A 26,802-nucleotide genomic window follows, 5' to 3' on the forward strand; every position below is an offset into this window, starting at 1 on the left:
AATTACCCAAGCCCTGCTTCCTCCGGAAAGTGAAAACGAATCCTGTCATTCCACTGGCCTTCTGTCTCTGGCCCCTAAAGTTCCTTTTTACTTTGCCAAACAGGTGAAGGTCAAGACCAACTTGGAAGAACTGGTGGGAGATTTGCTTCAAGAAGCCCATTCGGACCTGGAGAAAGTCAGAGCCTTTTGGATATGGATCTGTCATCACATCGGTAAAACCCTTTTCTCTGAGCATTTGTCTTAACTCAAACCCACTGATACCTTGGGCCCGTAGTTTTCTGCAGCAGCCAATTCCACACATGGAGCACCTTGCTGTATTCACACATTCCCTTCTTCTTTGTTCTAACATATGCTATGCATAGTTGTCTTTTGTATTCAAAGAAGACCCCAAAGACAGTGAACTTCATCTCTGAGTATGTATGTAGCTGAAAAGGCCACTTGGGGATCCACAGTCTTTATTTTTTTTTCAATTTTACTGGTATTTGTTAAGCGCTATGTGCCAGGCACTGTACTAAGCCTGGGGTTGATATAAGCTAATCAGGTTGGACACAGTTCCTGCTTTCATTCATTCATTCATTCATTCATTCATTCATTCATTCATTCATTCATTCAGCATGGCTCAGTGGAAAGAGCCCAGGCTTGGGAGTCAGAGCTCATGGGTTCCAATTCTGACTCTGTTACCTGTCTGCTGTGTGACTTTGGGCAAGTCACTTCACTTCTCTGTGCCTCAGTTCCCTCATCTGTAAAATGGGGATGAAGACTGTGAGCCCCACGTGGGACAACCTGATTAGCTTGTATCTCCCCCAGTGCTTAGAACAGTGCTTGGCACATAGTAAGCGCTTAACAAATACCATTATTATCATTATTATTATTATTGTTCATTCAATTGTATTTATTGAGTGTTTACTGTGTGCAGAGCACCATACTAAGCACTTGGGAAAGTACAATACAACAAAGAGTGACAATCCCTGACAACAACGAGCTTACAGTTTAGATGTGGGAAGACAAACATCAATACAAATAAGCAGACATCAATATTAATAAATAAAATTACAGCTATATACATAAGTGCTGTGAGGGGGGAAGAGCAAAGGGAGTGGGAGATGAGGAAAAGTGGGGCCTTTGTTTGGGAAGGCCTCTTGGTGGAGATGTGCCTTCAGTAAGGCTTTGAAGCAGCCCGGGGGGAGTCATTATCCCACATGAGGCTCAGTCTTAATTCCCTTTTTAGGGATGAGGTTACTGAGGCAGGGAGAAGTGAAGTGACTTGCCCAAGGTCACACAGCAGACAAGTGCTGAAACCAAGAATAGGACCTAGGTGCTTCTGACTCTCAAACCCATACTCTCTCCACTAGGCCACTCTGCTTCTCCTTACAGTCCTCATATTATTAGGCACACAGGAAGACTGTACCTTATTGTGTTGCATTATGCTTGATATTAGCAGTGCCCAGTGCTGTTTTCTCTTGTTTCCTTGTCTCTTGTTCTTTATGAAGTTTTTGCTTAAAAAGAGCCACTTTAGGACCTTGATTTTATTCCAAAAGCCCTCTCACATTCTCTCATTCAAGAGAAGCAGCATGGGTCTGTGGAAAGAGCACGGGCTTTGGAGTCAGAGGTCATGGGTTCAAGTCCTGACTCTGCCACTTGTCAGCTGTGTGACTTTGGGCAAGTCACTTCACTTCTCTGGGCCTCAGTTACCTCATCTGTAAAATGGAGAATAAGACTGTGAGCCCCCGTGGGACAAACTGATCAACTTATAACCTCCTCAGTGCTTAGAACAGTGCTTTGCACATAGCAAGTGCTTAATAAATGCCATCATCATTATTATCATTATTGTTATTATTCATTCATTCATTCATTCAATCAATTGTATTTATTGAGCACTTACTATGTGCAGAACACTGTACTAAGTGCTTGGGAAGTACAAGTTGGCAAAATATAGAGACGGTACCTACCCAACAACGGGCTCACAGTCTAGCAGGAGGAGACAGACAACAAAACAAAACATGTGGACAGGTGTCGTCAGAACAAAAAGAATTAAAGCAAAATGCACATCATTAACAAAATAAATAGAATAGTAAATATGTATAAGTAAAATAAATAGAGTAATAAATCTATACAAACATATATACAGGTACCGTGGGGAGGGGAAGGAGGTAGGGCCTGGGGGATGGGGATGGCGAGAGGAAGGAGGGGGCTTAGTCTGGGAAGGCCTCCTGGAGGAGGTGAGCTCTCAGTAGGGCTTTGAAGGGAAGAAGAGAGCTAGTTTGGCGGATGTGTGGAGGGAGGGCATTCCGGGCCAGGGGGAAGATGTGGGCCGGGGGTCGAAATGAAAGGGGGTTCTCTCATTTTGCTTCCACAACAACCCTGTGAGATAGGGAGGAAAGCAGGTGATTAGAGCTGAGAAAACTCAGACTCAAAGAGGTTGAGAGATTTGCCCAAGGTTACACATCACAGATTGGTGGTGAAGCTTGAATTTGACCCAATTTGATCCCGGTCGTCTGTCTTTCAGGCCTTTACCAGGCTCTGCCACTTGTCTGCTGTGTGACCTTGGGCAAATCACTTAACTCCTCTCTGCCTCAGTTACCTCAGCTGTAAAATAATAATGATGGCATTTATAAAGCACTTACTATGTGCAAAGCACTGTTCTGAGCGCTGGGGAGGTTACGAGGTGATCAGGTTGTCCCACAGGGGCCTCACAGTCTTCATCCCCATTTTACAGATGAGGGAACTGAGGCCCAGAGAAGTTAAGTGACTTGCCCAAAGTCACACAGCTGACAGTTGGTGGAGCCGGGATTTGAACCCCTGACCTCTGACTCCAGAGCCCGTGCTCTTTCCACTGAGCCACACTGCTTCTCATAAAATGGGGATTAAGATTGTGAGCCCCATGTGGGGCAGGGACTGCGTCCAAGGCTGTTTGCTTGTATCCACCCCAGGGCTTACAACAGTGCCTGGGACATAGTAAGTGCTTAACAAATGCCACAATTAATCACTCCACCTCCTACGAGTTATGCCTCCGGGCTTCAGTGGATGCTTTCTTGTCATTCTATTCTGGGTTCTGAGTTCCTCTGGCATTCACCCTGTGCGTACCCTTTATGATTGACAGATGAGCTCAGTGAAACTTTTAAAATTCAATGGTTTTGGATTAGTAGTAATAATCATATTTATTAAGCACTCCTTTTCAGTGGTATTTGTTGAGGGCTTACTATGTGTCAGGTACTGTGCTAAGCACTGAGGTAGTTACAGGGTAATCCATATCCACATGGGGCTCATAGTCTTAATCCCCATTTTACAAGATGAGGTAACTGAGGCACAGAGAAGTTAAGTAATAATAATAATAATGGTATTTGTTAAGCACTTACTATGTGCAAAGCACCATTCTGAGTGCTGGGGGGGATACAAGGTGATCAGGTTGTGTCATGTGGGGCTCACCGTCTTAATCCCCAATTGACAGATGAGGTAACTTAGGCACAGAGAAGTTAAGTGACTTGCCCAAAGTTACACAGCTGAAAAGTGGCGGAGCAGGGATTAGAACCCATGACCTCTGACTCTCAAGCCCAGGCTCTTTCCACTGAGCCATGCTGCTTCTCCGTAACTTCCCCAAGGTCACACAGAGGGCAAATGGCAGAGCCAGGACTAGAATCCAGGTCCTTTTGATTCCCAGGCCTGTGCTGTAACCACTAGGCCACTCTCCTGACAGTGTGCAGAGCACTGTACTAAGCACTGGGAAAGAAAACATACAAAGGAATTAGCTATGTCCCTTTCCTTCGGTGAGAAGGGTGCTCACAATCTAAAAATCTGTGTTGCGTCCTTTGTCATTACACAAAGGCATTTCCTGGTACAGTTCAGGGTGTCGATCCATCAGAATGCCGAAGCCAGCTGGGCACTCCATTCAAAGGGGAAGTGATATCAGGAAATGATACTACTAATAATAATAATAATTGTGGCATTTGCTAAGCATTTAGTATGTGCCAGGCATTCTACTTAGCACAGGGGTAGATACAATCAAATCGGGTTGGACACAGTTCCTGTCCCATTTGGAACTCACAGTCTCAATCCCCACTTTACAGATGAGGGAACTGAGGCCCAGCGAAGTGAAGTGACTTGCCCAAGGTCACACAGCTGACAAGTGGTGGAGCTGGAATTAGAATCCATGGCCTTTCATTCATTCATTCATTCAATCATATTTACTGAGCGCTTACTGTGTGCAGAACACTGTAATGAGTGCTTGTAAAGTACAGTTCAGCAATAAAGGGAGACAATCCCTGCCCACAAGGGGCTTACAGTCTAGAAGTGGGGAGACAGACATCAAAACAAATGAACAGGCATCCATAGCATCAATATAAATGAATAAAATTATAGATATAAGCACATCAAGCAGCAACCGTGGCTATGGAGAAGCAGCGTGGCTCAGTGGAAAGAGCACGGGCTTTGGAGTCAGAGGTCAGGGGTTCAAATCCCGGCTCTGCCGCTTGTCAGCTGTGTGACTTTGGGCAAGTCGCTTAACTTCTCCGTGCTTCAGTTCCCTCATCTGTAAAATGGGGATGAAGACTGTGAGACTCCGTGGGACAACCTGCTCACGTTGTAACCTCCCCAGCTCTTAGAATAGTGCTTTGCACATAGTAAGCGCTTAATAAATGCCATCATTATAATTATTATTATTATCAAAACAAGTAAACGGGCATTAATATAGATAAATAGAATTACAGATATGTACCTATGTACACAAGGCCCTACTGAGAGCTCACCTCCTCCAGGAGGCCTTTCCAGACTGAGCCCCTTCCTTCCTCTCCCCGTCATCCCCCACTCCATCTCCCCTATCTTTCCTCCTTCCCTTCTCCATAGCACCTGTAAATATGTATATATGTTTGTACATATTTATTACTCTATTTATTTATTTATTTATTTATTTATCTTACTTGTACATATCTATTCTATTTATTTTATTTTGTTAGCATGTTTGGTTTTGTTCTCTGTCTCCCCCTTCTAGACTGTGAGCCCGCTGTTGGGTAGGGACTGTCTCTATGTGTTGCCGACTTGTACTTCCCAAGCGCATAGTGCAGTGCTCTGCACACAGTAAGCGCTCAATAAATATGATTGATTGATTGATTACACATAAGTGCTGTGCGGAGGGGAGGGGATAGAGTAAAGGGAGTGACTTGGGGTGATGAGGAGGAGAGGGGGAACTGAGGAAAAGGGGGGCTTAGTCTGGCTTAGTGAGATAATACGATTTGTATTATTAGTACAGTGCTCTGCACACAGTGAGCGCTCAATAAATACAATTGAATGAATGAATGAATGAATGAATGAATGAACAGGGACAATGTCCAACACAATTTGTTTCCCAGGCCCTGGATCTATCCACTAGGCCTCAGGGCTCAGGACCCTACACTTTGATGGCCCCCTGGCCTGGGGGAGAGCAACCTGGCAGGTTGGTAGGGCAAACATCAATTTCTCCATTCCAGCAGCCTAGGGCAGAGGTTTCGTCTCTGAGTTTCAGCTCTCTTTAGCCACTGTCCTTTGAGCAACTTTCCCAATGAAACCCTCCTATTGTCCCAGTTCTACTGTTGGTTCTGAAGTCTCGGACAGTGTGCACGATTTTCACCAGCCTGGGGCTTTGCAAACTGCGCTCGTCCCCACATCCCACCAACACACACACACACATACACACATATGCACACACGCACACACACACACACCCCACACACACCCCCTTGAGTGGATAGAGCACGGGCATGGAAGTCATGAGGTCATGCTTTCTATTCCTGGCTCCGCCACTTTTCCGCTGTTTGACCTTCGGCAAGTCACTTGCCTTCTCTGGGCCTCAGTTATCTGATCTATAAAATAGGGATTGAGACCGATTGGTACTTCCCAAGCGCTTAGTACAGTGCTCTGCACACAGTGAGCGCTCAATAAATACGATTGAATGAATGAATGAATAAACAGGGACAATGTCCAACACGATTTGTTTGTAATAACAATAATAATAATTGGCATTTGTTAAGCACTTACTATGTGCAAAGAACTGTTCTAAACGCTGGGGAGAATACAGGGTGATCAGGTTGTCCCATGTGGGGCTCACAGTCTTAATCCCCATTTTACAGATGAGGTAACTAAGGCCCAGAGAAGTTAAGTGACTTGCCCAAGATCACACAGCAGACATGTGGTGGAGTCGGAATTCAAATCCATGACCTCTGACTCCAAAGCCCGTGCTCTTTCCACTGAGCCACGCCAACTCAGTGCTTATTACAATGCCTGGCAAATAGTAAGCACTTCACAAATACCATAATGATTATTATGGCAGGAGTCCCTATTCATTCATTCAACCGTATTTATTGAGCACTTACTGTGTGCAGAGCACCGTACTAAGCGCTTGCGAAGTACAAGTTGGCAACATATAGAGACGGTCCCTACCCAACAGTGGGCTCACAGTCTAGAAGGGGGATACAGAGAACAAAACAAAACATATTAACAAAATAAAATAAGTAGAATAAATATGCACAAGTAAAATAAATAAATAGAGTAATAAATACATACAAACATATATACATATATACAGGTGCTGTGGGGAAGGGAAGGAGGTAAGGCAGGGGGGATGGGGAGGGAGAGGAGGGGGAGAGGAAGGAGGGGGCTCAGTGTGGGAAGGCCTCCTGGAGGAGGTGAGCTCTCAGTAGGGCCTTGAAGGGAGGAAGAGAGCTAGCTTGGCGGATGTGCGGAGGGAGGGCATTCCGGGCCAGGGGGAGGATGTGGGCCAGAGGTCGACGGCGGGACAGGCGAGAACGAGGCCCAGTGAGGAGGTTAGCGGTGACCGAGGAGCGGAGGGTGCGGGCTGGGCTGGAGAAGGTGAGAAGGGAGGTGAGGTAGGAGGGGGTGAGGTGATGGACAGCCTTGAAGCCGAGGGTGAGGAGTTTCGGCCTGATGCGTAGGTTGATTGGTAGCCACTGGAGATTTTTGAGGAGGGGAGTAACATGCCCAGAGCGTTTCTGGACAAAGACAATCCATTATATTTTCCTGACCAGGGTAACCACTGCTATTTGGTCGCTCAGTGGGTGAGTGAACAGGCAGACCTCAATTATTCTATTTGTGGTCAAGGGACAGCACAGAGAACTGAAATCCAGAGATAATCCCCAACTCAACACCCTGTCCACCCATTTTACTTCTCTCCCTCTCCTCTTCCTCCCCATCTTCCTCCCGCTCACTCCCTCCTGCCACTATCTCCGTCCAGAGCTGCAAAAAAGCAGACAAGCACAGCCTGACTTTTGGATCCCCTTGATGGTGGGACCTAATCCTGTTCTTCATAACTCCAGACAAATGGAAATGGGAGGCTGAGGCTGAGTGTCCTCATTTTCTTCTAGGCCTGCTGACCTTAGGCAAGTCACTTAACTTTTCTGTGCCTCAGTGTCCTCATCTGTAGAAGATGGGGTTAAGATACCTGTTCTCCCTCCTCCTTAGACTGAGCCCCCTGTGAAACATGGACTGTGTCCATCCTGATTATCTTGAATTTACCCCAAAGGTTAGTGCAGTGTCTGGCCCATAGTTAGCCCTTGAGAATAACCACAATTATTATTATCAGGCTGTGTCTGATCTGCTTAGATTGATTGCGTCTACCCCAGTGCTTTGGATAGTGCTTAACACATAGCAAGTGCTTAACAAATATCACAATTATCAATACTATTATTATCTTGAATCTACATCAAGGCTTAGCACAGTGTCTGGCCCATAGTAAGCACTTAAAAATAACCACAGTTATTATTACCAGGCTGTGTCTGTTCTGCTTATTTATTCATTCAATTGTATTTATTGAGTGCTTACTCTGTGCAGAGCACTGTACTAAGCGCTTGGGAAATACAAGTCGGCAACATATGGAGACGGTCCCTACCCAGCAATGGGCTCACAGTCTAGAAGGGGGAGACAGACAACAAAACAGAACATGTAGGCAGGTGTCAAAATCATCAGAATAAATAGAATTATAGCTTTATGCACATCATTAACAAAACAGAATAGTAAATATCTACAAGTAAAATAAATAGAGTGATAAATCTGTACAAATATATACAAGTGCTGTGGGGAGGGGAAGGAGGTAGGCCATTCTGCTTATATTGATAAGCAGCGTGGCTCAGTGGAAAGAGCACGGGCTTTGGCGTCAGAGGTCATGGGTTCAAATCCTGGCTCCGCCAATTGCCAGCTGTGTGACTTTGGGCAAGTCACTTAACTTCTCTGTGCCTCAGTTACCTCATCTGTAAAATGGGAATTAAGACTATGAGCCCCTCATGGGACAACCTGATCATCTTGTAACCTCCCCAGAGCTTAGAACAGTGGTTTGCACATAGTAAGTGCTTAATAAATGCTATCATTAGTATTATTATTACCCCAGTGCTTTGGACAATGCTAAACACATAGCAAATGCTTAACAAATGTCACGATTATCAATACTATTATTATCTTGAGCCTACCGCAAAGCTTAGCACAGTGTCTGGCCCGTAGTAAGCACTTAAGAATAACCACAGTTATTATTACCGGGCTGTGTCTGTTCTGCTTATATTGACTGTATCTACCCCAGTGCTTTGAACAATGCTTAACACATAGTAAGCGCTTAAGAAATATCCCAATTTTCATTACTATTATTAGTCCTAGGCAGACTGTCCCGCTGGATCATGTATTGACATTTCTCCTGATCCGGCCTAGCCCGAGCCTCTGTCGGAGACGTGTTTGATGGCCGGCAGATTTTGCAGATAAAGGAGCCACTCTATCCCTGGCTCCGTGATCCACACCAACGGAGAAGGTGTGGATTGAGAATCATCATGGCCTAGTGGATAAATAAGAGCTGCTTAGCATTCCTCAGCTCAAATCCTCTTTTCAGCTGCCAGCAAGAACTCCACTAGAAGACCATGCCGTCCCCACAATAAGTGCTCAATAAATATCATTGGTTGATTGAAAGCAAGCAAGCAAACCTACACTTTGCGAGCTCACTGAATTGCAAAGAAAGTTTTTCCCACCTATGTGTTTTTTATGGTATTTTTTAAGAGTTACTGTGTGCCAAGCACCGTAGTAAATGCTGGGGTAGATATAAGCTAATCAGGGAATGTGTCTGCTTATTGTTATATTGCACTCTCCCAAGCGCTTAGCACAGTGCTCTGCACACAGTAAGTGCTCAATAAGTACTACTGAATGAATGAATGAATGGTTGGATAGCACATGAGCCTAGGAGTCAAAAGGACCTAGATTCTAAGCCCGGCTCTGCCACTTGTCTGCTGGGTGACCTTGGGCAAGTCACTTAGAGAAGCAGCATGACTCAGTGGAAAGAGCACGGGCTTGGGAGTCAGAGGTCATGGGTTCAAATCCCAGCTCGTCCAATTGTCAGCTGTGTGACTTTGGGCAAGTCACTTCACTTCTCTGTGCCTCAGTTCCCTCATCTGTAAAATGGGGATTAAGACTGTGAGCCCTGTGTGGGACAACCTGATCACCTTGTATCCTCCCCAGCGCTTAGAACAGTGCTTTGCACATAGTAAGGGCTTAACAAATGCCATTTTTATTATTGTTATTAAAATGGGGCTGAAGACTGTGAGCCCCACGTGGGACAACTTGATTACCTTGGCACAAAGTAAGCGCTTAACAAATACCATCATTCTGAGAAGCAGCTTGGCTTAATGGAAGGAGCACGGGCTTGGGAGTCAGAGGTCATGGGTTCTAATCCTGGCTCCTTCACTTATCAGCTGTGTGACTTTGGGCGAGTCACTTAACTTCTCTGTGCCTCAGTCACCTCATCTATAAAATGGGGATGAAGACTGTGAGCCCCACATGGGACAACCTGATCACCTTGTACCTACCGCAGCACTTAGAACAGTGCTTGGCATATAATAAATGCTTAACAAATACCATAATTATTGGGCAAGTCACTTAACTTCTCTGTGCCTCAGTTACCTCATCTATAAAATGGGGATGAAGACTGTGAGCCCCCCGGGGGACAACCTGATCACCTTGTAACCTCCCCAGCGCTTAGAACAGTGCTTTGCACATAGTAAGGGCTTAATAAATGCCATTATTATGATTATTATTATTACTTAACATCTCTGGGCCACTGCTGCCTCATCTGTAAAATGGGGATTAAGACTTTGAGCCCCATGTGGGACTGAGTCCAACCAGATTAGCTTGTGTCTATCCCAGTGCTTAGAACAGTGCCTGGCACATTGTAAGTGCTTAACAAGTGCCATAAAAAAGCTCTCCCACCTGTCTATTAAACTTCCTCAAGTAACTTTTACAGCACATTGCACTTAAGATAATAATAACTGTGGAATTTGTTAAGCGCTTGCTGTGTGCCAAAACATTCTACTAAGCACTGGGGTACATATAAGGTAATTGGGTTGGAGAGAGTCCCTGTCCCACATGGGGATCCTACAGTCCAAGTAGGAGGGAGAATGACTACTGAATCCCCATCATCATCATCAATCGTATTTATTGAGCGCTTACTATGTGCAGAGAACTGTACTAAGCGCTTGGGAAGTACAAATTGGCAACATACAGAGACAGTCCCTACCCAACAGTGGGCTCACAGTCATCTTTAAGATGAGGACGCTGAGGCCCAGAGAAGCGAAGTGACTTGCCCAAAGTCACACAGCAGATAAGCTGGAGAGCCAGGTTTAGAACCCAGGTCTTCTGACTCCAAGGCCTGTGATGTTTCCACAAGACTACGATGCTAATGATGAGTTTGACACCCGTCTACATGTTTTGTTTTGTTGTCTGTCTCCCCCTTCTAAACTGTGAGCCCGTTGTTGGGTAGGGACCGTCTCTATATGTTACCGACTTGTACTTCCCAAGCGCTTAGTATAGTGCTCTGCACACAGTAAGCGCTCAATAAATATGATTGAATGAATGAATGAATGAGTTCCATTACTCAGTCCATGTTAACTGTGAACGACTGTGCTCACCTAAGAAAATGAGAGGTCGTGGAACTTAAGAGAAATGGAATTTCACTTACCCGGGACATTTGGGAAATTTGGCCTCGAACCTAGCATTCCTTTATAACTGTTTTCTTCTCTGCTCGTGTTCAGAGTACGACATCACGGGGGCCCAGGAGAAAGATCGGCAGTCCTACGAACTCGCCGACATCCTGCAAAACAAGAAGAGCAACTGTGACGGCTACGCTGAGCTCTTTGAGAAAATGTGCAGGTACGAGGGGAGTACTCACAACTCAGGGAGCCGGCTTTAGCAAGCGTGAGTCCCCCCTCAAGGCAATAACCATTCATTCATTCATTCATTCATTCATTCAATTGTATTTATTGAGCGCTTAATGTGTGCAGAGCACTGTACTCATTCCGCACTGTCTGCCTCCCGGTCGGGTCCCCAAGAATCCAGTCTGCCAATTTGGCTTTAGGATCCAAAGGAAACCACGGAAGGTCAATTTCTTTCTTGTTTTTCCTTCCAACGTCTCTTACCTGCTGCCATCTGCCGAACTTCATGTTGCATTAACATAATGGCAGATGATGGCTCGGAGATAATTTAATTAGAAAAGGCTTTCTTTCTCTCCTTCTTCGGGTCTTGGCGTAGCTGAAGGTTAAAAGAGTGGCCGGTTTGGGAACTAGAGAAATGTATCTACAGACAGATGTGGACTTGTGTGAAAAACTATTCTTGGTTTCTGTCCAGGAGTCCTCGGTTGGAAACAAAAAGTCAGACGTATTTATTGAGCTATTACCGTGCACAGAGCACTGACTAAGCACTTGGGGGAGTACAATATAACAATAAACAGACACATTCCCTGTCCACAGTGAGCTTACAGTCTAGAGGGGTAGACGGACTTTAATATAAATACATAAAAATACAAATATATAAACTATACAGATACATGTACAAAGGTATTCTGTCTGGAAAGGGTTGGCAATAAGAGAAGGTGAATGATTATTACCAATAATAGTAATGATGATAATTGTGGTATTTTTAAGTGCTTACTGGGTGCCAGGCACTGCACTAAACGCTGGGGCGGATACAAGCAAATTGTGTTGGATATAATCCCTGTCCCACATGGGGCTCACAGTCTCAATCCCCATTTTACAGATGAGGAAACTGAGGCATGGAGAAGTGAAGTGACTTGCCCAAGTCACACAGCAGACAGGTGGTGGGGTTGGGATTAGAATACTCTAGCCACTATGCCATGCTGCTTGTAGGAATCCAGCTTCCAGCCCACTCAGCAGAAAGCAGTTTGAGAATCATCCACCCACTCCAGTATACAAGTTTAATAACAATATTTGCCCCGTGAATAAAATGAACGCTAACACCATTAATTAAATGGCCATCGAGCCACTCATGGGGGAGTCTGGATTGGAGACTGTTGTGAAAGGACCTAAATTTGCAGGATGGACCTAATTCAGCCAATTGGATGTGGATGAATTTTGGAACCTCCTGGGCGGAGATTAGATGAGAGCAGGCAGCTTTTCTATGGGGAAGACTGTGAGCCCATTGTTGAGTAGGGACCGTCTCTATATGTTGCCAACTTGAACTTCCCAAGCGCTTAGTACAGTGCTCTGCACACAGGAAGCGCTCAATAAATACGATTGAATGAATGAATGAATGCGCAAAGTGGGGTGCGAATGCCAAAAATGTGTGTCAGGCTTTCCGACTCGGGAAAAGAATAAAAATCTCTGGTCTGGAAGGACCATCCCTTCCCCAGAGCTGACCCAGGCCCAAACTGCCATCCATGTTTGGAAAATCTTCAGGACTGACCTACAGAGAGAGGATGACAATAGGGTGACATAGCACAGAAGACCTATATAGGGAGGGTGACGTAGCCGAAGAGACCTATGAAGGGAGAGTGACAAAGCACAGAAGAACTGTGGAGAAGGGTGACATAACACAGGTGACCTATAGAAATAGGTTGTCATAGCACAAGGGGCCTATGGAAGGAGGATGACGTAGCAGAGGAGACCTGTGGAGGAAGGTGACATAATAATAATAAGAATCATGGTATTTGTTAAGTGCTTACTATGAGTCAGGCACTGTACTAAGCACTGAATTGGATACAAGCAAATCGGGTTGGGCACTGTCTCTATCCCACATGGGGCTCACAGTCTTAATCCCTATTTTACAGATGAGGTATTTGAGACACAGAGAAGTTAAGTGACTTACCCAAGGTCACACAGCAGACAAGGAAAGACAAGAGAAGCAGCGTGGCTTAGTGGTAAAATCCCAGGCTTGGGAGTAAGAGGTCATGGGATCTAATCCCGCCTCTGCCACTTATCAGCTTTGTGACTTTGGGCAAGTCACTTAACTTCTCTATGCCTCAGTTACCTCATCTGTAAAATGGGGATTAATACTGTGAGACCCACATGGGACAACCTGATTACCTTGTATTTACCTTAGCACTTAGAGTAGTGCTTGGCACATAGTAAGTGCTTAACAAATACCAATATTATTATTATTAAGGGGTGGAGCCAGGAGTAGAACACAGGTTCTTCTAACTCCCGGGTCCATGCTCTATCCATTAGGCCATGCTGGGGCCTATGAAAGGATGGTGACATAGCAAAGAAGACCTTTGGAGGAAGGAAGAAGTCACTCCTGATGTAACTGCAGGAGTTCAATCAATCAATCAATCAATTGTATTTATTTAACACTTAGTACAGTGTTCGGGAGAGTGCAATAGAAAAGAATTGGTAGACATGTTCCCGGCCCACAGTGACCTTACAGTCTAGAGGGAGTGACTGACGTTAATTAATTAATTAATTAATTCAATTGTATTTATTGAGCGCTTACTGTGTGCAGAGCACTGTACTAAGCACTTGGGAAGTACAATTCAGCAACCGATAGAGACTATCCCTGCCCACAACGGGCTCACAATTAATGTAAGTTGTGATTATGTACATAAGTGCTGCGGGACTGAGGGAGGGGTGAATAAAGGATGCAAATCCAAGTGACTCAGAAGGGAGTAGGACAGAGAAGCAGCATGGCTCAGTGGAAAGAGCACAGTCTTTGGAGTCAGTGGTCATGGGTTCATATCCCGGCTCTGCCAATTATCAGCTGTGTGACTTTGGGCAAGTCACTTAACTTCTCTGGGCCTCAGTTACCTCATCTGGAACATGAGGATTGACTGTGAGCCCCCTGTGAGACAACCTGATCACCTTGTAACCTCCCCAGTGCTTAGAACAGTGCTTTGCACGTAGTAAGCACTTAATAAATGCCATTTAAAAAAAAGAGGAAATGAGGGCCTAGTCAGGGAAGGCTTCTAGAAAGAATTGATCAACAGGACTGGTGATTGAGAGCCCTTTGGGCCATTTATCCCCAGGCTCCCAGCCCCAGGTTTACCTGTGCCGCAGGTCACCTTCTCAACCTTCCTGCTTGACCCGTCTCCCATCTTGGCTAAAGAATCCAATTCCTGAACTTTTCCTCTCTGTTCCGTTTCCCCAGCTCTGTTGCTGGCCCTTGGCTCTTGCCCAGTTCTTGGCCATCCTACATAATAACAATACTAATAATGGTATTTGTTAGGCACTTACTGTGTGCCAAGCACAGTTCTAAGCGCTGGGGTAGATACAAAGTAATCAGATTGTCCCGTGTGGGGCTCACAGTCTTAATCCCCATTTTACAGATGAGGTAACTGAAGCACAGAGAAGTTAAGTGACTTCCCCAAAGTCACACAGCTGACGAGTGGCGGAGCCGGGATTAGAACCCATGACCTCTGACTCCCAAGCCCGTGCTCTTTCCACTAAGCCACACTGCTTCAGCACCCTTAAAGAGAAAACACTGAGACCTCTCAGGCCTCTATGCTATGGAAAAACCCCTACCTGATCACATCATTCCACAGTACAGCATCTTTCTGTGCATCCCAACCCACACTTTTTACCACCACACAACCTGGACAACTCAGACTGTCTGCTATGAACAAAATAATGATTTCCTGCCTCAGCACTCCTTTCCTCACTTGGAAACCATGCCGGGCAAAGGGAGTGTCAATCAGTTGGCTGACCATATTTATTGTGGGCTTACCTCACACAGAGCACTGTACTAAGTGCTTGGGAGAGTATAATACAACAATAGTGAAGCAGCGTGGCTCAGTGGAAAGACCACAGGCTTTGGAGTCAGAGGTCATGGGTTCAAATCCCAGCTCTGCTAATTGTCAGCTGTGCGACTTTGGGCAAGTCACTTAACTTCTCTGTGCCTCAGTTACCTCATCTGTAAAACGGGGATTAAGACTGTGAGCCCCCAGTGGGACAACCTCATCACCTTGTAACCTCCCCAGTGCTTAGAACAGTGCTTGGCACATAGTAAGCACTTAGTAAATGTCATCATCATTATTATTATTACAATGTAACAATAGACACATTCCCTGCCTGCAACAATCTTACAGTCTAGAGACTGTAGAGGTTTAGCCAACTTAATTATATGTCCTTGGCCTAGGAAGCAGTTAATTTTTCCCTGGCTCTTGAGAGACCAGTTCCCCAACTCGAAAACTATGGTGGCCATTTGCCAATTTAACAAGGAGGCTTTTGATTTGGCTCACTCACCCCTATAGGGTTAAGCCTCTGCTGTTGGTAGAGCACTATTCTAAGTCCTGGGGTGATTTACACAGGGATAGCAACCCACAGTTCCTGCCTTTGAGTCAGTCAGTTTGTCAGTGAATCATATTTACTGAGGGCTTACCGTGTGCAGAGCACTTTATGGAGTGTTTGACTCACACGCCTAGGGAACAGACAGGGCCAACCACAACACAGAAGGATAAAAAAGCATCCGACAAGAGTGGCACGAGGAAATCATAGGACAACGTGGAAATGTCCTTGAAAATGTTTAGACACTTTCCAGTCAGGGAATGCCTGGAGTGAAAGCATAAGAGGCTAAGGAAGCTTTGGGTCTGGGGGAATGCCAGAACCTGGCTGAGCATTGAAGGGAGAGGATCAGGGACTTGGAGACCAGGAATGAATTTAGGAATGCATCCGGGTCTGGGGAGACAATGGGGTCTGGGGGAACATCAAGGGGCCTGGGGAAGCTCCTGGAGGTAGGAGAGTGAGGCAGGGAGCAAAGAGCCATTGGGAAGCTGCGGTCCAAGGCAGGAAGGCAGAGAGCAGGTTGGCATGGGAAGACTTGCTTCCTCGACTTTCTCTCCTTGAATTCACCCTTTGATGGCCTCCAGTGTGGCTTCCGCACCCTTCGCCTTCACTCAAAGTTCAGAAATGATCTTCTTGCCAAATCCAACGGCCTTAGTTCCATCCTAATCTTTCTCAACCTCTCAACTGCCTTTGACCCTGTGGACCACCCCATTCTCCTGGAAACATTATCTAAGCTCAGCTCCGCTGACATTGTCCTCTCCTAATTCTCCTCCTCTCTCTGACAGTTCATTCTCAGTCTCTTTCATAGGCTCCTCGTGTGCCTATGAGCCTCAGCTCATCACAGCTCAATTCTGGGTCCCTTGTTATTCTCCCTCTATGCCCATTCCCTTGGAGAACTCATTTTGTTCCCATGGCTTTGACTATCATCTCTACACAGATGAATCCCAAATCTACATCTCCAGTCCTGATCTCTCACCTTCTCTATGATATCATATTTTCTCCTGCCTTTAGAATATCTTTATTTGGATGTCCCACTGACCCCTCAAATTTAGCATGTCTAAAACAGAACTCCTTATATTCCTACCCAAACCCTGTTCTCCCCATGATTTTCCTATTGCTGTAGACAACAAGCCCATAACTGGCATTATGCTTGACTTGCCTCTCTCATTCAACCCACATATTCAGTGCCACCAAATCCGGTCAGTTCTATCTTCATAACAATGTTGAAATCCTCTCTTTCCTCTCCATCCATACTGCTACCGCACTGATCCAAGCTCAATGGAAAGAGAACGGACTGGGGAGTCAGAGGTCATGGGTTCTAATCCCGGCTCTGCCACTTGTCAGCTGTGTGACTTTGGGCAACTCAACTTCTCTGTGCCTCAGTTACCTCATCTGTAAAATGGGGATTAAGACTGTGAGCCCCACGTGGGACAACCTGATTACCTTGTCACTTAGAACAGTGCTTGACACACAGTAATCACTTAACAAATGCCATCATTATCATTATTATTATTATTCCCCATCTTGACTACTGCATCATTCTTATTGATGACCTCTGTGCCTCCTTTCTCTCTTCACTCCAGTCCATACTATTTTTTAATAGTATTTGTAAATCACTTACTATGTGCCAGACTATGCGCCCTTTTCCTTGAACTTGTACCCTTTATTCCCTTCACCGTCCACCCCAATCACTTATGTACATAGCTATAATTTATTTAGATGTCTGTCTCCCCTCTAGATCATAAGGTTTGCCTGGGCAGGAAATATATCTGCCAACTCTCTTATATCGTACTTTCCCAAGTGCTTAGTACAGTGCTTTGAACACAGAAAGTTATCAATAAATATGATTGATTGATTGATTAGGGACGGGGGGGTGAGGTTATGAGACATGGAGCTGGGAAAGAGAGCAAGCAGAGAACGACGGCGCAGATGTGCTTTCTATCCTTCCGAGAGGATAATAGAAAACAGAAATGTTTACTGAGTCACTAAACATATGTGGTTAAATAATAGTCAACAGAGAGAATATAGAAGTCAGGGCATCTGTGATGTAAACACAGTACAGTATAGCATAGTACAGTACAGTGCTAACCACTTAGTAAAGTGCTCTGCACACAGTAAGTGCTCAATAAATACAATTGAATGAATGTATGCATAATTGGCAGAGACAGATTCCTAAGGGCCTGGGACAACCAGAATGATTTGGTGTGGTTAATTGGTGGATGATTTGGATGGAGAGACCAGATGTGGTTTGCTTGGTAGAGAGTGGGGCAAAGAATCAACTTGAAGAATAGTGCAGGAGTTGTGCACTGGGAAAGGTAAGCAGGCTTGCTTGGCAGAACCAGAGAGTACTAGCAAGAAAGCAATTCAGCATCCCTCATAAGAATAATTACGGTATTTGTTAAGTGCTTACTATGTACGAGGCACTGTACTAAACGTTGGGAATCATTCTGGAGGTCTTAGACCCTGATTGAGAAACCCTCAAGGACACGGCTGAACATACCTCCAATTATCAATCAATCAATCAATGGTATTTATTGAACACTTATTGTGTGCAGAGCACTTCACTAACCACTAGGGAGAATACGACAGAGTTGGTAGATAGAATAATAATAATAATAATGGTATTTGTTAAGCACTTACTATGTGCAAAACACTGTTCTAAGCGCTGGGGGGATACAAGGTGATCAGTAAGTGCTCAATAAATACGACTGAATGAATGAACTAGCACATCATGGAAACTGAGTCCGCTTCTCTACTGCTGCTCTGCTGAGATTTGTCTTGGGCAGTGCCGCGTCCTGAGCAGAACTATGTGATTGATGATGATGATCGTATTTGTTAAGAGCTTACTGTCAGGCACCATACTAAGCGCTGGGGTGGATACAAGCAAATCAAGTCGGACACAGTCCCTATCTCATGTGGGGCACACAGTTGCAATTCCTATTTTACAGATGAGGGAACAGAGGCCCAGAGAAGGGAAGCGATTTGCCCAAGGTAACACAAAAGACAAGTGGTGGAGCCAGGATTAGAACCCATGACCTTTGACTCCCAGGACCGAGTTCTATCCACTAGGCCGTGCTGCTTTTCTTCTTGGGCTTTACATTTCACTGAATGATTGATTCCAAAATTTTTCTAGATTCTCAGATGAACTATTTCTCTTGAGTTCAAAAGAATCATATTGTTTACTGTTTTCCCATCTCTCTGGGGTCTCGCTTTTACCTTGGAAGAGCTCCGAAATATTAGCTAATGGCCCTGCACTAACTCAGCCAATTCCTTACTTATTTCAACGTGCATGTCATCTGAGCCTGCCGGTTTGAAAATTGCCAGCTGTTTCAAACAGCTCCAACCAGATCTTTCCCTGTCCCAGGTTGACTTTCCACCCTCCCATCCCATATGGTCACACGTTCTGGAATTTTGATGGCTCATGACTTTTTGGGGGATAAGATTCTTTTTTGTAAAAAGAAAATTAAAGTCTCTGCCTTTTTTTACTGTCAACTGTTGCTAGTTTTTCCTTCCCACATAATAAAAAGGCAGTGCCCAGTCTATTTTATTTTTAATTTTTTTGGATACCCTTTGTGTGCCTTTCAAGTTGGGCCTCTTTTGGGCTTTGAAACTCCTGCTTTCATCCTGGAAGTGTAGAAGCTTATGTAACATGGGGACAGTCACATTTAGCACCCTGCCAAGTTTTCGCATTTTAGATGAGTCATCATCCTCCACATCATCCTCCGAAAAGTGTTTTGAGCACCTGTTGTGTGCAGATCCTGGGGGATATATAGAAGAAGTTTCCAGACCTCATCCCTGTCCTCTGTATTTGAGGAAAATGATATGCACTTAGTACAGAGCATTCCACTCGGTGAACTCAATAAATACCATTACGACTACTACTGTGTGTGATTAGATGTCAGGCTGGAGCGGGGAGAGACCTGAAATAGAAAGGTCAAGAAGGAGGCTGAAAAGGTAGAACAGCTTAGAGGTGATCAGAGGTTGCACTTGAGTTGTATTAGTAATAAAGGAACAGATAATATTAATAAATGTGGTTTTTGTTAAGCATTTACTATGTGCCAAGCACCGAACTAAATAGTGGGGTAGGAACAAGATCATCAGATCCCATATGGGGCTCACTGTCTAAAAATAGTAATAATAATAATAATAATAATAATAATAATAATAATAACAATAGCATTTATTAAGCGCTTACTGTGTGCAAAGCACTGTTCTAACAACTGGGGAGATGATCAATTTGTCCCACGGGGGGCTCAAAGTCTTAATCCCCATTTTACAGATAAGGTAACTGAGGCCCAGATAAGTTAAATGACTTGCCTAAGGTCACACAGCAGACAAGTGAGGAGCTGGGATTAGCACCCAGATCCTCCGACTCCTAGTCCCATGCTCTTTCCACTAGGCGACACTGCTTCAGGAGGAATGGATCATCCATTGAGAAGCAGCATGGCTTAGTGGAAAGAGCCCAGGCCCGGGAGTTAGAAGGTCATGGGTTCTAATTCTGACTCCCCTACATGTCTGCTGTGTCATCTTGGTCAAGTCACTTCACTTCTCTGGGCCTCAATTACCTCATCTGTAAAATGCGGATTAATGACCGGGAGCCCTAGATGTGACAACCTGATTACCTTGATTACCCCAGCACTTAGAACAGTGCTTGGCATATATTAAGTGCTTAATAAATACCATCATTATCGTTATTATTATTATTTCACTGAAAAAGACTTTACACGTCTTGCAGACAGTTTGAATGTGTGACAAAAATGAAAGATATCCAGAATGAGTCAGCTTTGGTGGGCTTGTGGGTCAGGGAGGATTGAGGTGCGGACAACTGAGATAGAAAATGATAATAATAATAATAGTATTTGTTAAGTGTCTATTATATGTCAAGCATTGTTCTAAATACTGGAGTAGATACAAGCCAATCAGGTTGGACCCAGTCCCCGTCCCACATGGGACTCACAGACGTAGATACAATTCAGCGCTTAGAACAGTGTTCAGTGCTTTGAACAGTGCTTGCCACATAGTAAGCACTTAAAAAATATCGTCATTATCAATACAATCAGGTCAGACACAGTTGTTGTCCCACATAGGGCTCACAGTCTAAGGGGAGGGAGAACAAGTATCGAATCATCATTTTACAGATGAAGAAACAGAGGCACAAAAAAGTGAAGTGACTTGTCCAAAATTGAACAGCAAGCAAATGGTGGAGCTGGGATTGGAACCCACAACTCCTGATTCCCAGTTCTGTGCTCTTTCCACTAGTCCACCTGATTGGCAACTGCTCCAACTGACTCCCATTAAAGTTGTTAACATCACTAGCCTCCCCGTCTCTGAAACCCATAGCTTTGGTATCATACTCCCTATCATCACCGTCTGGACTGTAAGCTCGTTACGGGCAAGGAATGTGTCTGCTAATTCTGTTGTATCGTACTCTCCGAAGCACTTAGTACAGTGCTTTGCACATAGTAAGCGCTCAATAAATACCATTGATCGTCTTAATCCCCATTATCCTGATGAGCTAACTGAGGCATAGAGAAGTGAAGTGACTTCCCCAAGGTCACACAGCAGACAAGTGGTGGAGTCAGGATTAGAAACCAGGTCTTTCTCACTCCCAGGCCTGTGCTCTATCTAGTAGGCAATGCTTCTTCCCTAAAAAGAAAAGTTAGGAAGAGGTCAAAAGGGAAGCTGAGTTCCATTTTGTACATTAGGTTTAAGGAATTATCCCTTCATCCAGATGGAAATAGCCTGAAGGAAAGAGAAAAAAAGAGAAAACTGTTGGATAAGTGTTCCCTAACTCTCTACCAGTGTTCTAGTACAAACATTTGGTGAAAATGTGCTATGGCAGACCTGAGAATACAAGATTGTCAAGGAGGGGAGGGATCAGGACTGGCTATGTGGATTTGGGTTGCTCTACTTAGTGGAGTTCATAGAAATCACGTGAGTGTTTGAGCTCCCTTGAAGGGTGAGGCAAGGAAGAGGACCAGGAAAATGGCCAGAGACTGTCTTTGAGGAATTCCTCATTTCAAAAGCAACAGAAAGGTAGAATACCATTAGATCGAAGAGATAAGCCATTCACCTGCATTCCTGTAGTTTCTTCAATGCTTTCTACTGTTCTTGTGGTTGTTGTTTTTCGTTTTGTGTATTTTGGCTCAGTCTTTTCCTTCACTACAGCCCAATCAGGTTTAGTCAAATTCAGGAAATGGAGTATTTTAAGCCTGGACAGTGGATTTAGCAATTACTCATCAATCTATCAATCACTAGTACTTACTGACGCTTACTCTAGAGAACACTATATTTAAACATTTGAGAGACTATAATAGGAAAAGTAGTCATGATGCCCACCTTCATGGAGTTAACAATCTAGCAGGGGGCAGACATTAAAATAGATTCTGGGTAGAGGGACACAGCACAGTTTAAAGTCATGTGCATAAATGCATTTTAGATCCATAAATTACAGTCAGAACAAATTCTGTTATTTTACAGTTGGATGATTTCTCTTTATATTCCTTCAAAGATCCGTGCTACCTTATTCTCGCCCAATCCTCACATTGTCTCCTTAAATCTTCCTGACTTTAAAAAACAGCCAGCTCTTTTGTAAATTCATAAACTAATTCCCATAATAACCTAGGATGCATGATCCAGACCAGCTGATTTATCTATGTTCATTTGTCCAAGTGGCCTCTTATCTAGAGTTGTTTTGCCATGGCTATTGTTATTTCTTAATAGCTCCTACTGCCTACCTACCTCTTTCTCGTTGAAGTCTGATTTAATGAAGCAAACTGGTCGAGAATTCAGATATTTTTGCAACATTATTCATTTCCTCATCTTCCTTAGATAATAAGTGTGTTTTGTTCTAGTCCTCGCCCTCCTGAAATGCTAGTTTCAATCTTTTCTCATGCCCCGGTGTCAAGCCGTAACTCATTCTGCTTTGCCTCTATTACCAGCAATCTTAATTGCCTCTGCCTCGTCCTGCTCAGTTTCTTCCAGCCTCCTTCCATTTTGATTCAGCTTTCATTGCATTCCCTTCACCTGTTAATGTTACTCTATCACCTAAAGCTATCAAGTTTTTCTAGTGTGACTTTTAATAAATTCATGATATTTATGACTAGCGGGTTCCGATCTGATTCTGTATACACTAACTGGGAGTTCTCTATATCACATATTAGATTCCGGCCCCATTATCCTCTGATCCAGAAAGTTCTTGATGCGGAACAACACTGTTATTTAAAGCTGTGCTACTACTAATAGCAATAAGGTCTCCTGTCATTTCAGCAAAGTAGCTTGGTCCCAAAAGTGCTGAAAGGAATTTAGATAAGCTTCAGGTACCCTGAAGATAGTTACTTTGCATTTAAAGGGTGGGTGTCTTGGTTACTGCATTCATCATCCATAAGATTTTAAATATCACAGATATTTATATGGCTGTAGAAACTGTTGAGCCCAAAGAAGCCTCCACTCTTCCTGGCAAAATCTGCCTCTCTGTACTTATGGCTGGAAAAACACGAATAATAATCCAAAGAATAATAACAAATAAGCTTTCTACTGAAATCCCTCTTTAACTTAAAAAAAATATTAACCATAGATTGCTTTAGGCTCCTTCAAGATTTAATTCTATTGGATTATCAACAGAGAAATAGCAATAATGATATTAAAGAGGCTTTTTTAAGAAGACTAGGACTCCAAGAGACTGTCTCAGAGCCAAGGCATCTCTTCCTCGTCTTATGCCGTCGATTTGTTTCCGACCCATAGAGACATTACAGACACACAACACCCAGCTCTCCATCTGCAAACGTTCTGGTAATGGATCCGTAGAGTTTTCTTGTTAAAAACCCGGAAGCGGTTTACTATTGCCGCCTTCCGCGCAGTAAACTTGAGTATCCACCCTTTTCTCACTCCCCTGCCGCTGCTGCCCAGCACGGGTGAGTTTTGACTTGTAGCCGATGGCCTGTCACTCGCTAGCCACTGGCCAAGCTAGGAATGGAAGGGACAGGCCTCTGCTTGACTCTCCCTCCCGTAGCCAAGACTGGTAGACTACTGGAAACTCTCCAGGTGCGACTCTGAGAGGGTAAGGCGTCTCTTTTCACCCCCATGCACACCACGACACCTTCCAGAGCAGAAGAACATCATATAATATTAGAATTGATTCCATCCTTACAATAGACAAAGAGGGAATCTTAAACAAATAGTAACAACACTTGAATACACTAGATTGTAAGCTCCTTAAGGGCAGGGATAGTGACTGTTAACTCTAATGTACTCTCCCAAATGAACAGGGCAGTTATTTCTGCAGAGGAAGTGCTCAGGACATACTTTTCATTACTTGATTAATAATAATAATAATAATGATGGCATTTATTACACGCTTACTATGTGCAAAGCACTGTTCTAAGCACTGGGGAGGTGACAAGGTGATCTCGTTGTCCCCCGGGGGGCTCACAGTCTTAATCCCCATTTTACAGATGAGGTAACTGAGGCCCAGAGAAGTTAAGTGACTTGCCCAAAGTCACACAGCTGATAAGTGGCAGAGGCGGGATTTGAACCCCTGACCTCTGACTCCAAAGCCCGGGCTCTTTCCACTGTGCCACGCTTTTTCTAATTGATTTATAGTAGGATACGCTACCAGAACAACTGGAGAGTGGGACATTCTGGGAGAGATCAATCAATCAATCAGTCAATCGTATTTATTTAGTGCTTACTGTGTGCAGAGCACTATACTAAGTGCTTGGGAAGTACAAGTTGGCAACATATAGAGATGGTCCCTACCCAGCAGTGGGCTCACAGTTTAGAAATGTGTCCATGGAATTGCTATGTGTTGGAGATAACTTGATAGCCCAAGACAAGACAGACATTTACTGATCAGACAGGACAGCGCTTAGAACAGTGCCTCACACAAAGTAAGTGCTTAACAAATACCATAAAAAAAGACAGTGCAGCACAGCCTGGTATCTATTAAATGCTCACTGAGTGCCACACACTGTACTAAGCCCCGGATACAACCAAACAGGTTGGACACGGTTCCTGTCCTATGTGGGGTTCACAGTCTCATTACCCATTTTACAAATGAGGTAACTGAGGTACAGAGAACTGAAGTGACTTACCCAAGGTCACACAGCAGAGAGGAGGCAGACTCGCAGGCCCATGCTCTATCCACTACATCGTGCTGCTTCTCAAGAATAGTTAATCTTTGCCCCATGAGCACCCATTAAATATTCATTCATTCAATCATATTTATTGAGTGCTTACTGTGTGAAAAGCACTGAACTAAGCGTTTGGGAGAGTACAAGATAACACTTAACGACACATTCTCTGCCCACAACAAGATTACAGTCTAGAAGTTACTCCACCTAATGAAGTCACAATTATGTTAGAACTGGAGAATAGTAAAGACTCCTGGATCTGGTAGTAGATTTGATGTGCAAGCAGGAGGAATGTGTGGCTGAGGTTTTGAATAATTGGGGCAATGAAGATATAATAATAATGGCATTTATTAGGCACTTACTATGTGCAAAGCACTGTTCTAAGCGCTGGGGAGGTTACAAGGTGATCAGGTTGTCCCACAGGGGGCTCATAGGTCTCCATCCCCATTTTAAGATGAGGTAACTGAGGCCCAGAGAGGTTAAGTGACTTATCCAGAGTCACACAGCTGACGTGGCGGAGGCAGGATTTGAACCCATGACCTCTGACTCCAAAGACCGTGGTCTTTCCACTGAGCCATGCTGCTTCTCTATGCAGATATGCCTGAGATCTCCAAGACACTATCCTTCTTCAAGAATAAAATCAGGAGAGCTGACTGCATCTCTTTGGCTCTCCAGTTCTGGCTGTATCCTGGACATAATCAGCTCCTTGAGGGGAGGACTCATCTCTACTAAATCTAGGGTACTTTTCCCAAGGACTCAGTACAATCCTCTTCCCAGAGTAAGTGCACAATAATTGGTAACAATAATACCAATAAATTAATAAATTATACCAATAATTATTTTAATACCAATAAATTAATAAAATAATAATGATTGATTGATCTTAGACCAGCTGCTAAAAAGCATTGCCCTCTGCGAAGACATTCTGGCAATCTCCACCCAAGTTTAGCATCCCCGATAAGTTTAGAGAAGCAGCGTAGCTTAGTGGAAAGACCATGGGCTTGGGAGTCAGAGGTCATGGGTTCTAATCCCGGCTAGGCCACTTGTCAGTTGTGTGACTTTGGGCAAGTCACTTAACCTCTCTGTGCCTCAGTGACCTCATCTAGAAAATGGGCATTAAGATTGTGAACACCACGTGGGACAACCTGTTTACCTTGTATCTACCCCAGCGCTTAGAACAGTGCACGTAGTAAGCGCTTAACAAATACCATCACTTACTTTATCTCGTTCTTCAGATTCAATCATTCAATCAATCACAATTATTGAGTGCTTACTATATATAGAGCATTGTACTAAGCTCTTGAGAAAGTACAATATAACAGGGTTGGTATATGAATTCCCTGCCCGCAAGATGCTTACAGTCAGATTGCTCCTTCAGTGTGTACTGGATGTGTCTGTTTCTTTCCCTGTCATTATTAATGTAGTAAAACAGGGTTGTCTATTATACCTGTTCTTGTTCAACCTACTCTATTTCCATGCCAAAGGTGGCTCTAGGCACTAGGTAGTTGGTATCAGAAGATGGCTCCTTGCCTCTGCAAAACTTTTCCAACTCCCCAAGGTTAAAAGCCTCATCTATCAATCAATCAATCATATTTATTGAGTGCATACTGTGCGCAGAGCTCTGCAATGATAATAATTATGGTATTTGTTAAGCACTTACTACGTGCCAGGCACTGCTCTAAGCACTGGATTTAAGTGTTTGGGAGAGTACAGTGTAACAGAGTTGGCAGTCACATTCCCAGCCACTCAACGAGCTTATAGTCTGGAGTTGGAGATGGATATTAATATAAATAAATGAATTATGGATATCCACATAAGTTCTGTGAGGCTGAGGGAGGGATGAATAAAGGGTGCAGATCAGGGACGCAAAAGGGAGTGGCAGAAGAGGAAATGAGGGCTTGGTCAAGGAAGGGCTCTTGAAGGATATGTGCCTTCAAAATGGCTTTGAAGTGGGGGAGAATAATTGTCCATCGGATATGGAGAGGGAGGGTATTCCAGGCCAGAGCTAGGATATGGACCAGGAGTCGACAGCGAGAGAGAAACCGTCTCTGCCCCTCTTCCTGCTGTGTGACCTTGGGCAAGTCACCTTTTTGCTGTCTCAGTTTCCCCTCACCTGTAAAATCATGTTAAGATCCCCCTTCTCCCTCTCAACC

At 44.2% G+C, this 26,802-nt stretch overlaps 1 protein-coding gene across 4 annotated transcripts in view; it reads left to right on the plus strand.

Annotated features, from left to right (window-relative positions):
• The window catches only part of KY (kyphoscoliosis peptidase), a 103,863-nt gene that overhangs the window by 54,217 nt on the left and 22,844 nt on the right, over positions 1-26,802 (plus strand). For all 4 annotated transcript variants that reach the window (XM_038749755.1, XM_038749768.1, XM_038749759.1 and 1 more), the window contains 2 exons: positions 104-212; positions 11,043-11,160. In XM_038749755.1, the coding sequence (XP_038605683.1) occupies positions 104-212; positions 11,043-11,160 (227 nt within the window). The remainder of the gene's footprint in view (positions 1-103; positions 213-11,042; positions 11,161-26,802) is intronic.

This window comes from Tachyglossus aculeatus, chromosome 1, assembly GCF_015852505.1.
Source record: "Tachyglossus aculeatus isolate mTacAcu1 chromosome 1, mTacAcu1.pri, whole genome shotgun sequence".
In the NCBI taxonomy this organism is placed as follows: Eukaryota; Metazoa; Chordata; class Mammalia; order Monotremata; family Tachyglossidae; genus Tachyglossus; species Tachyglossus aculeatus.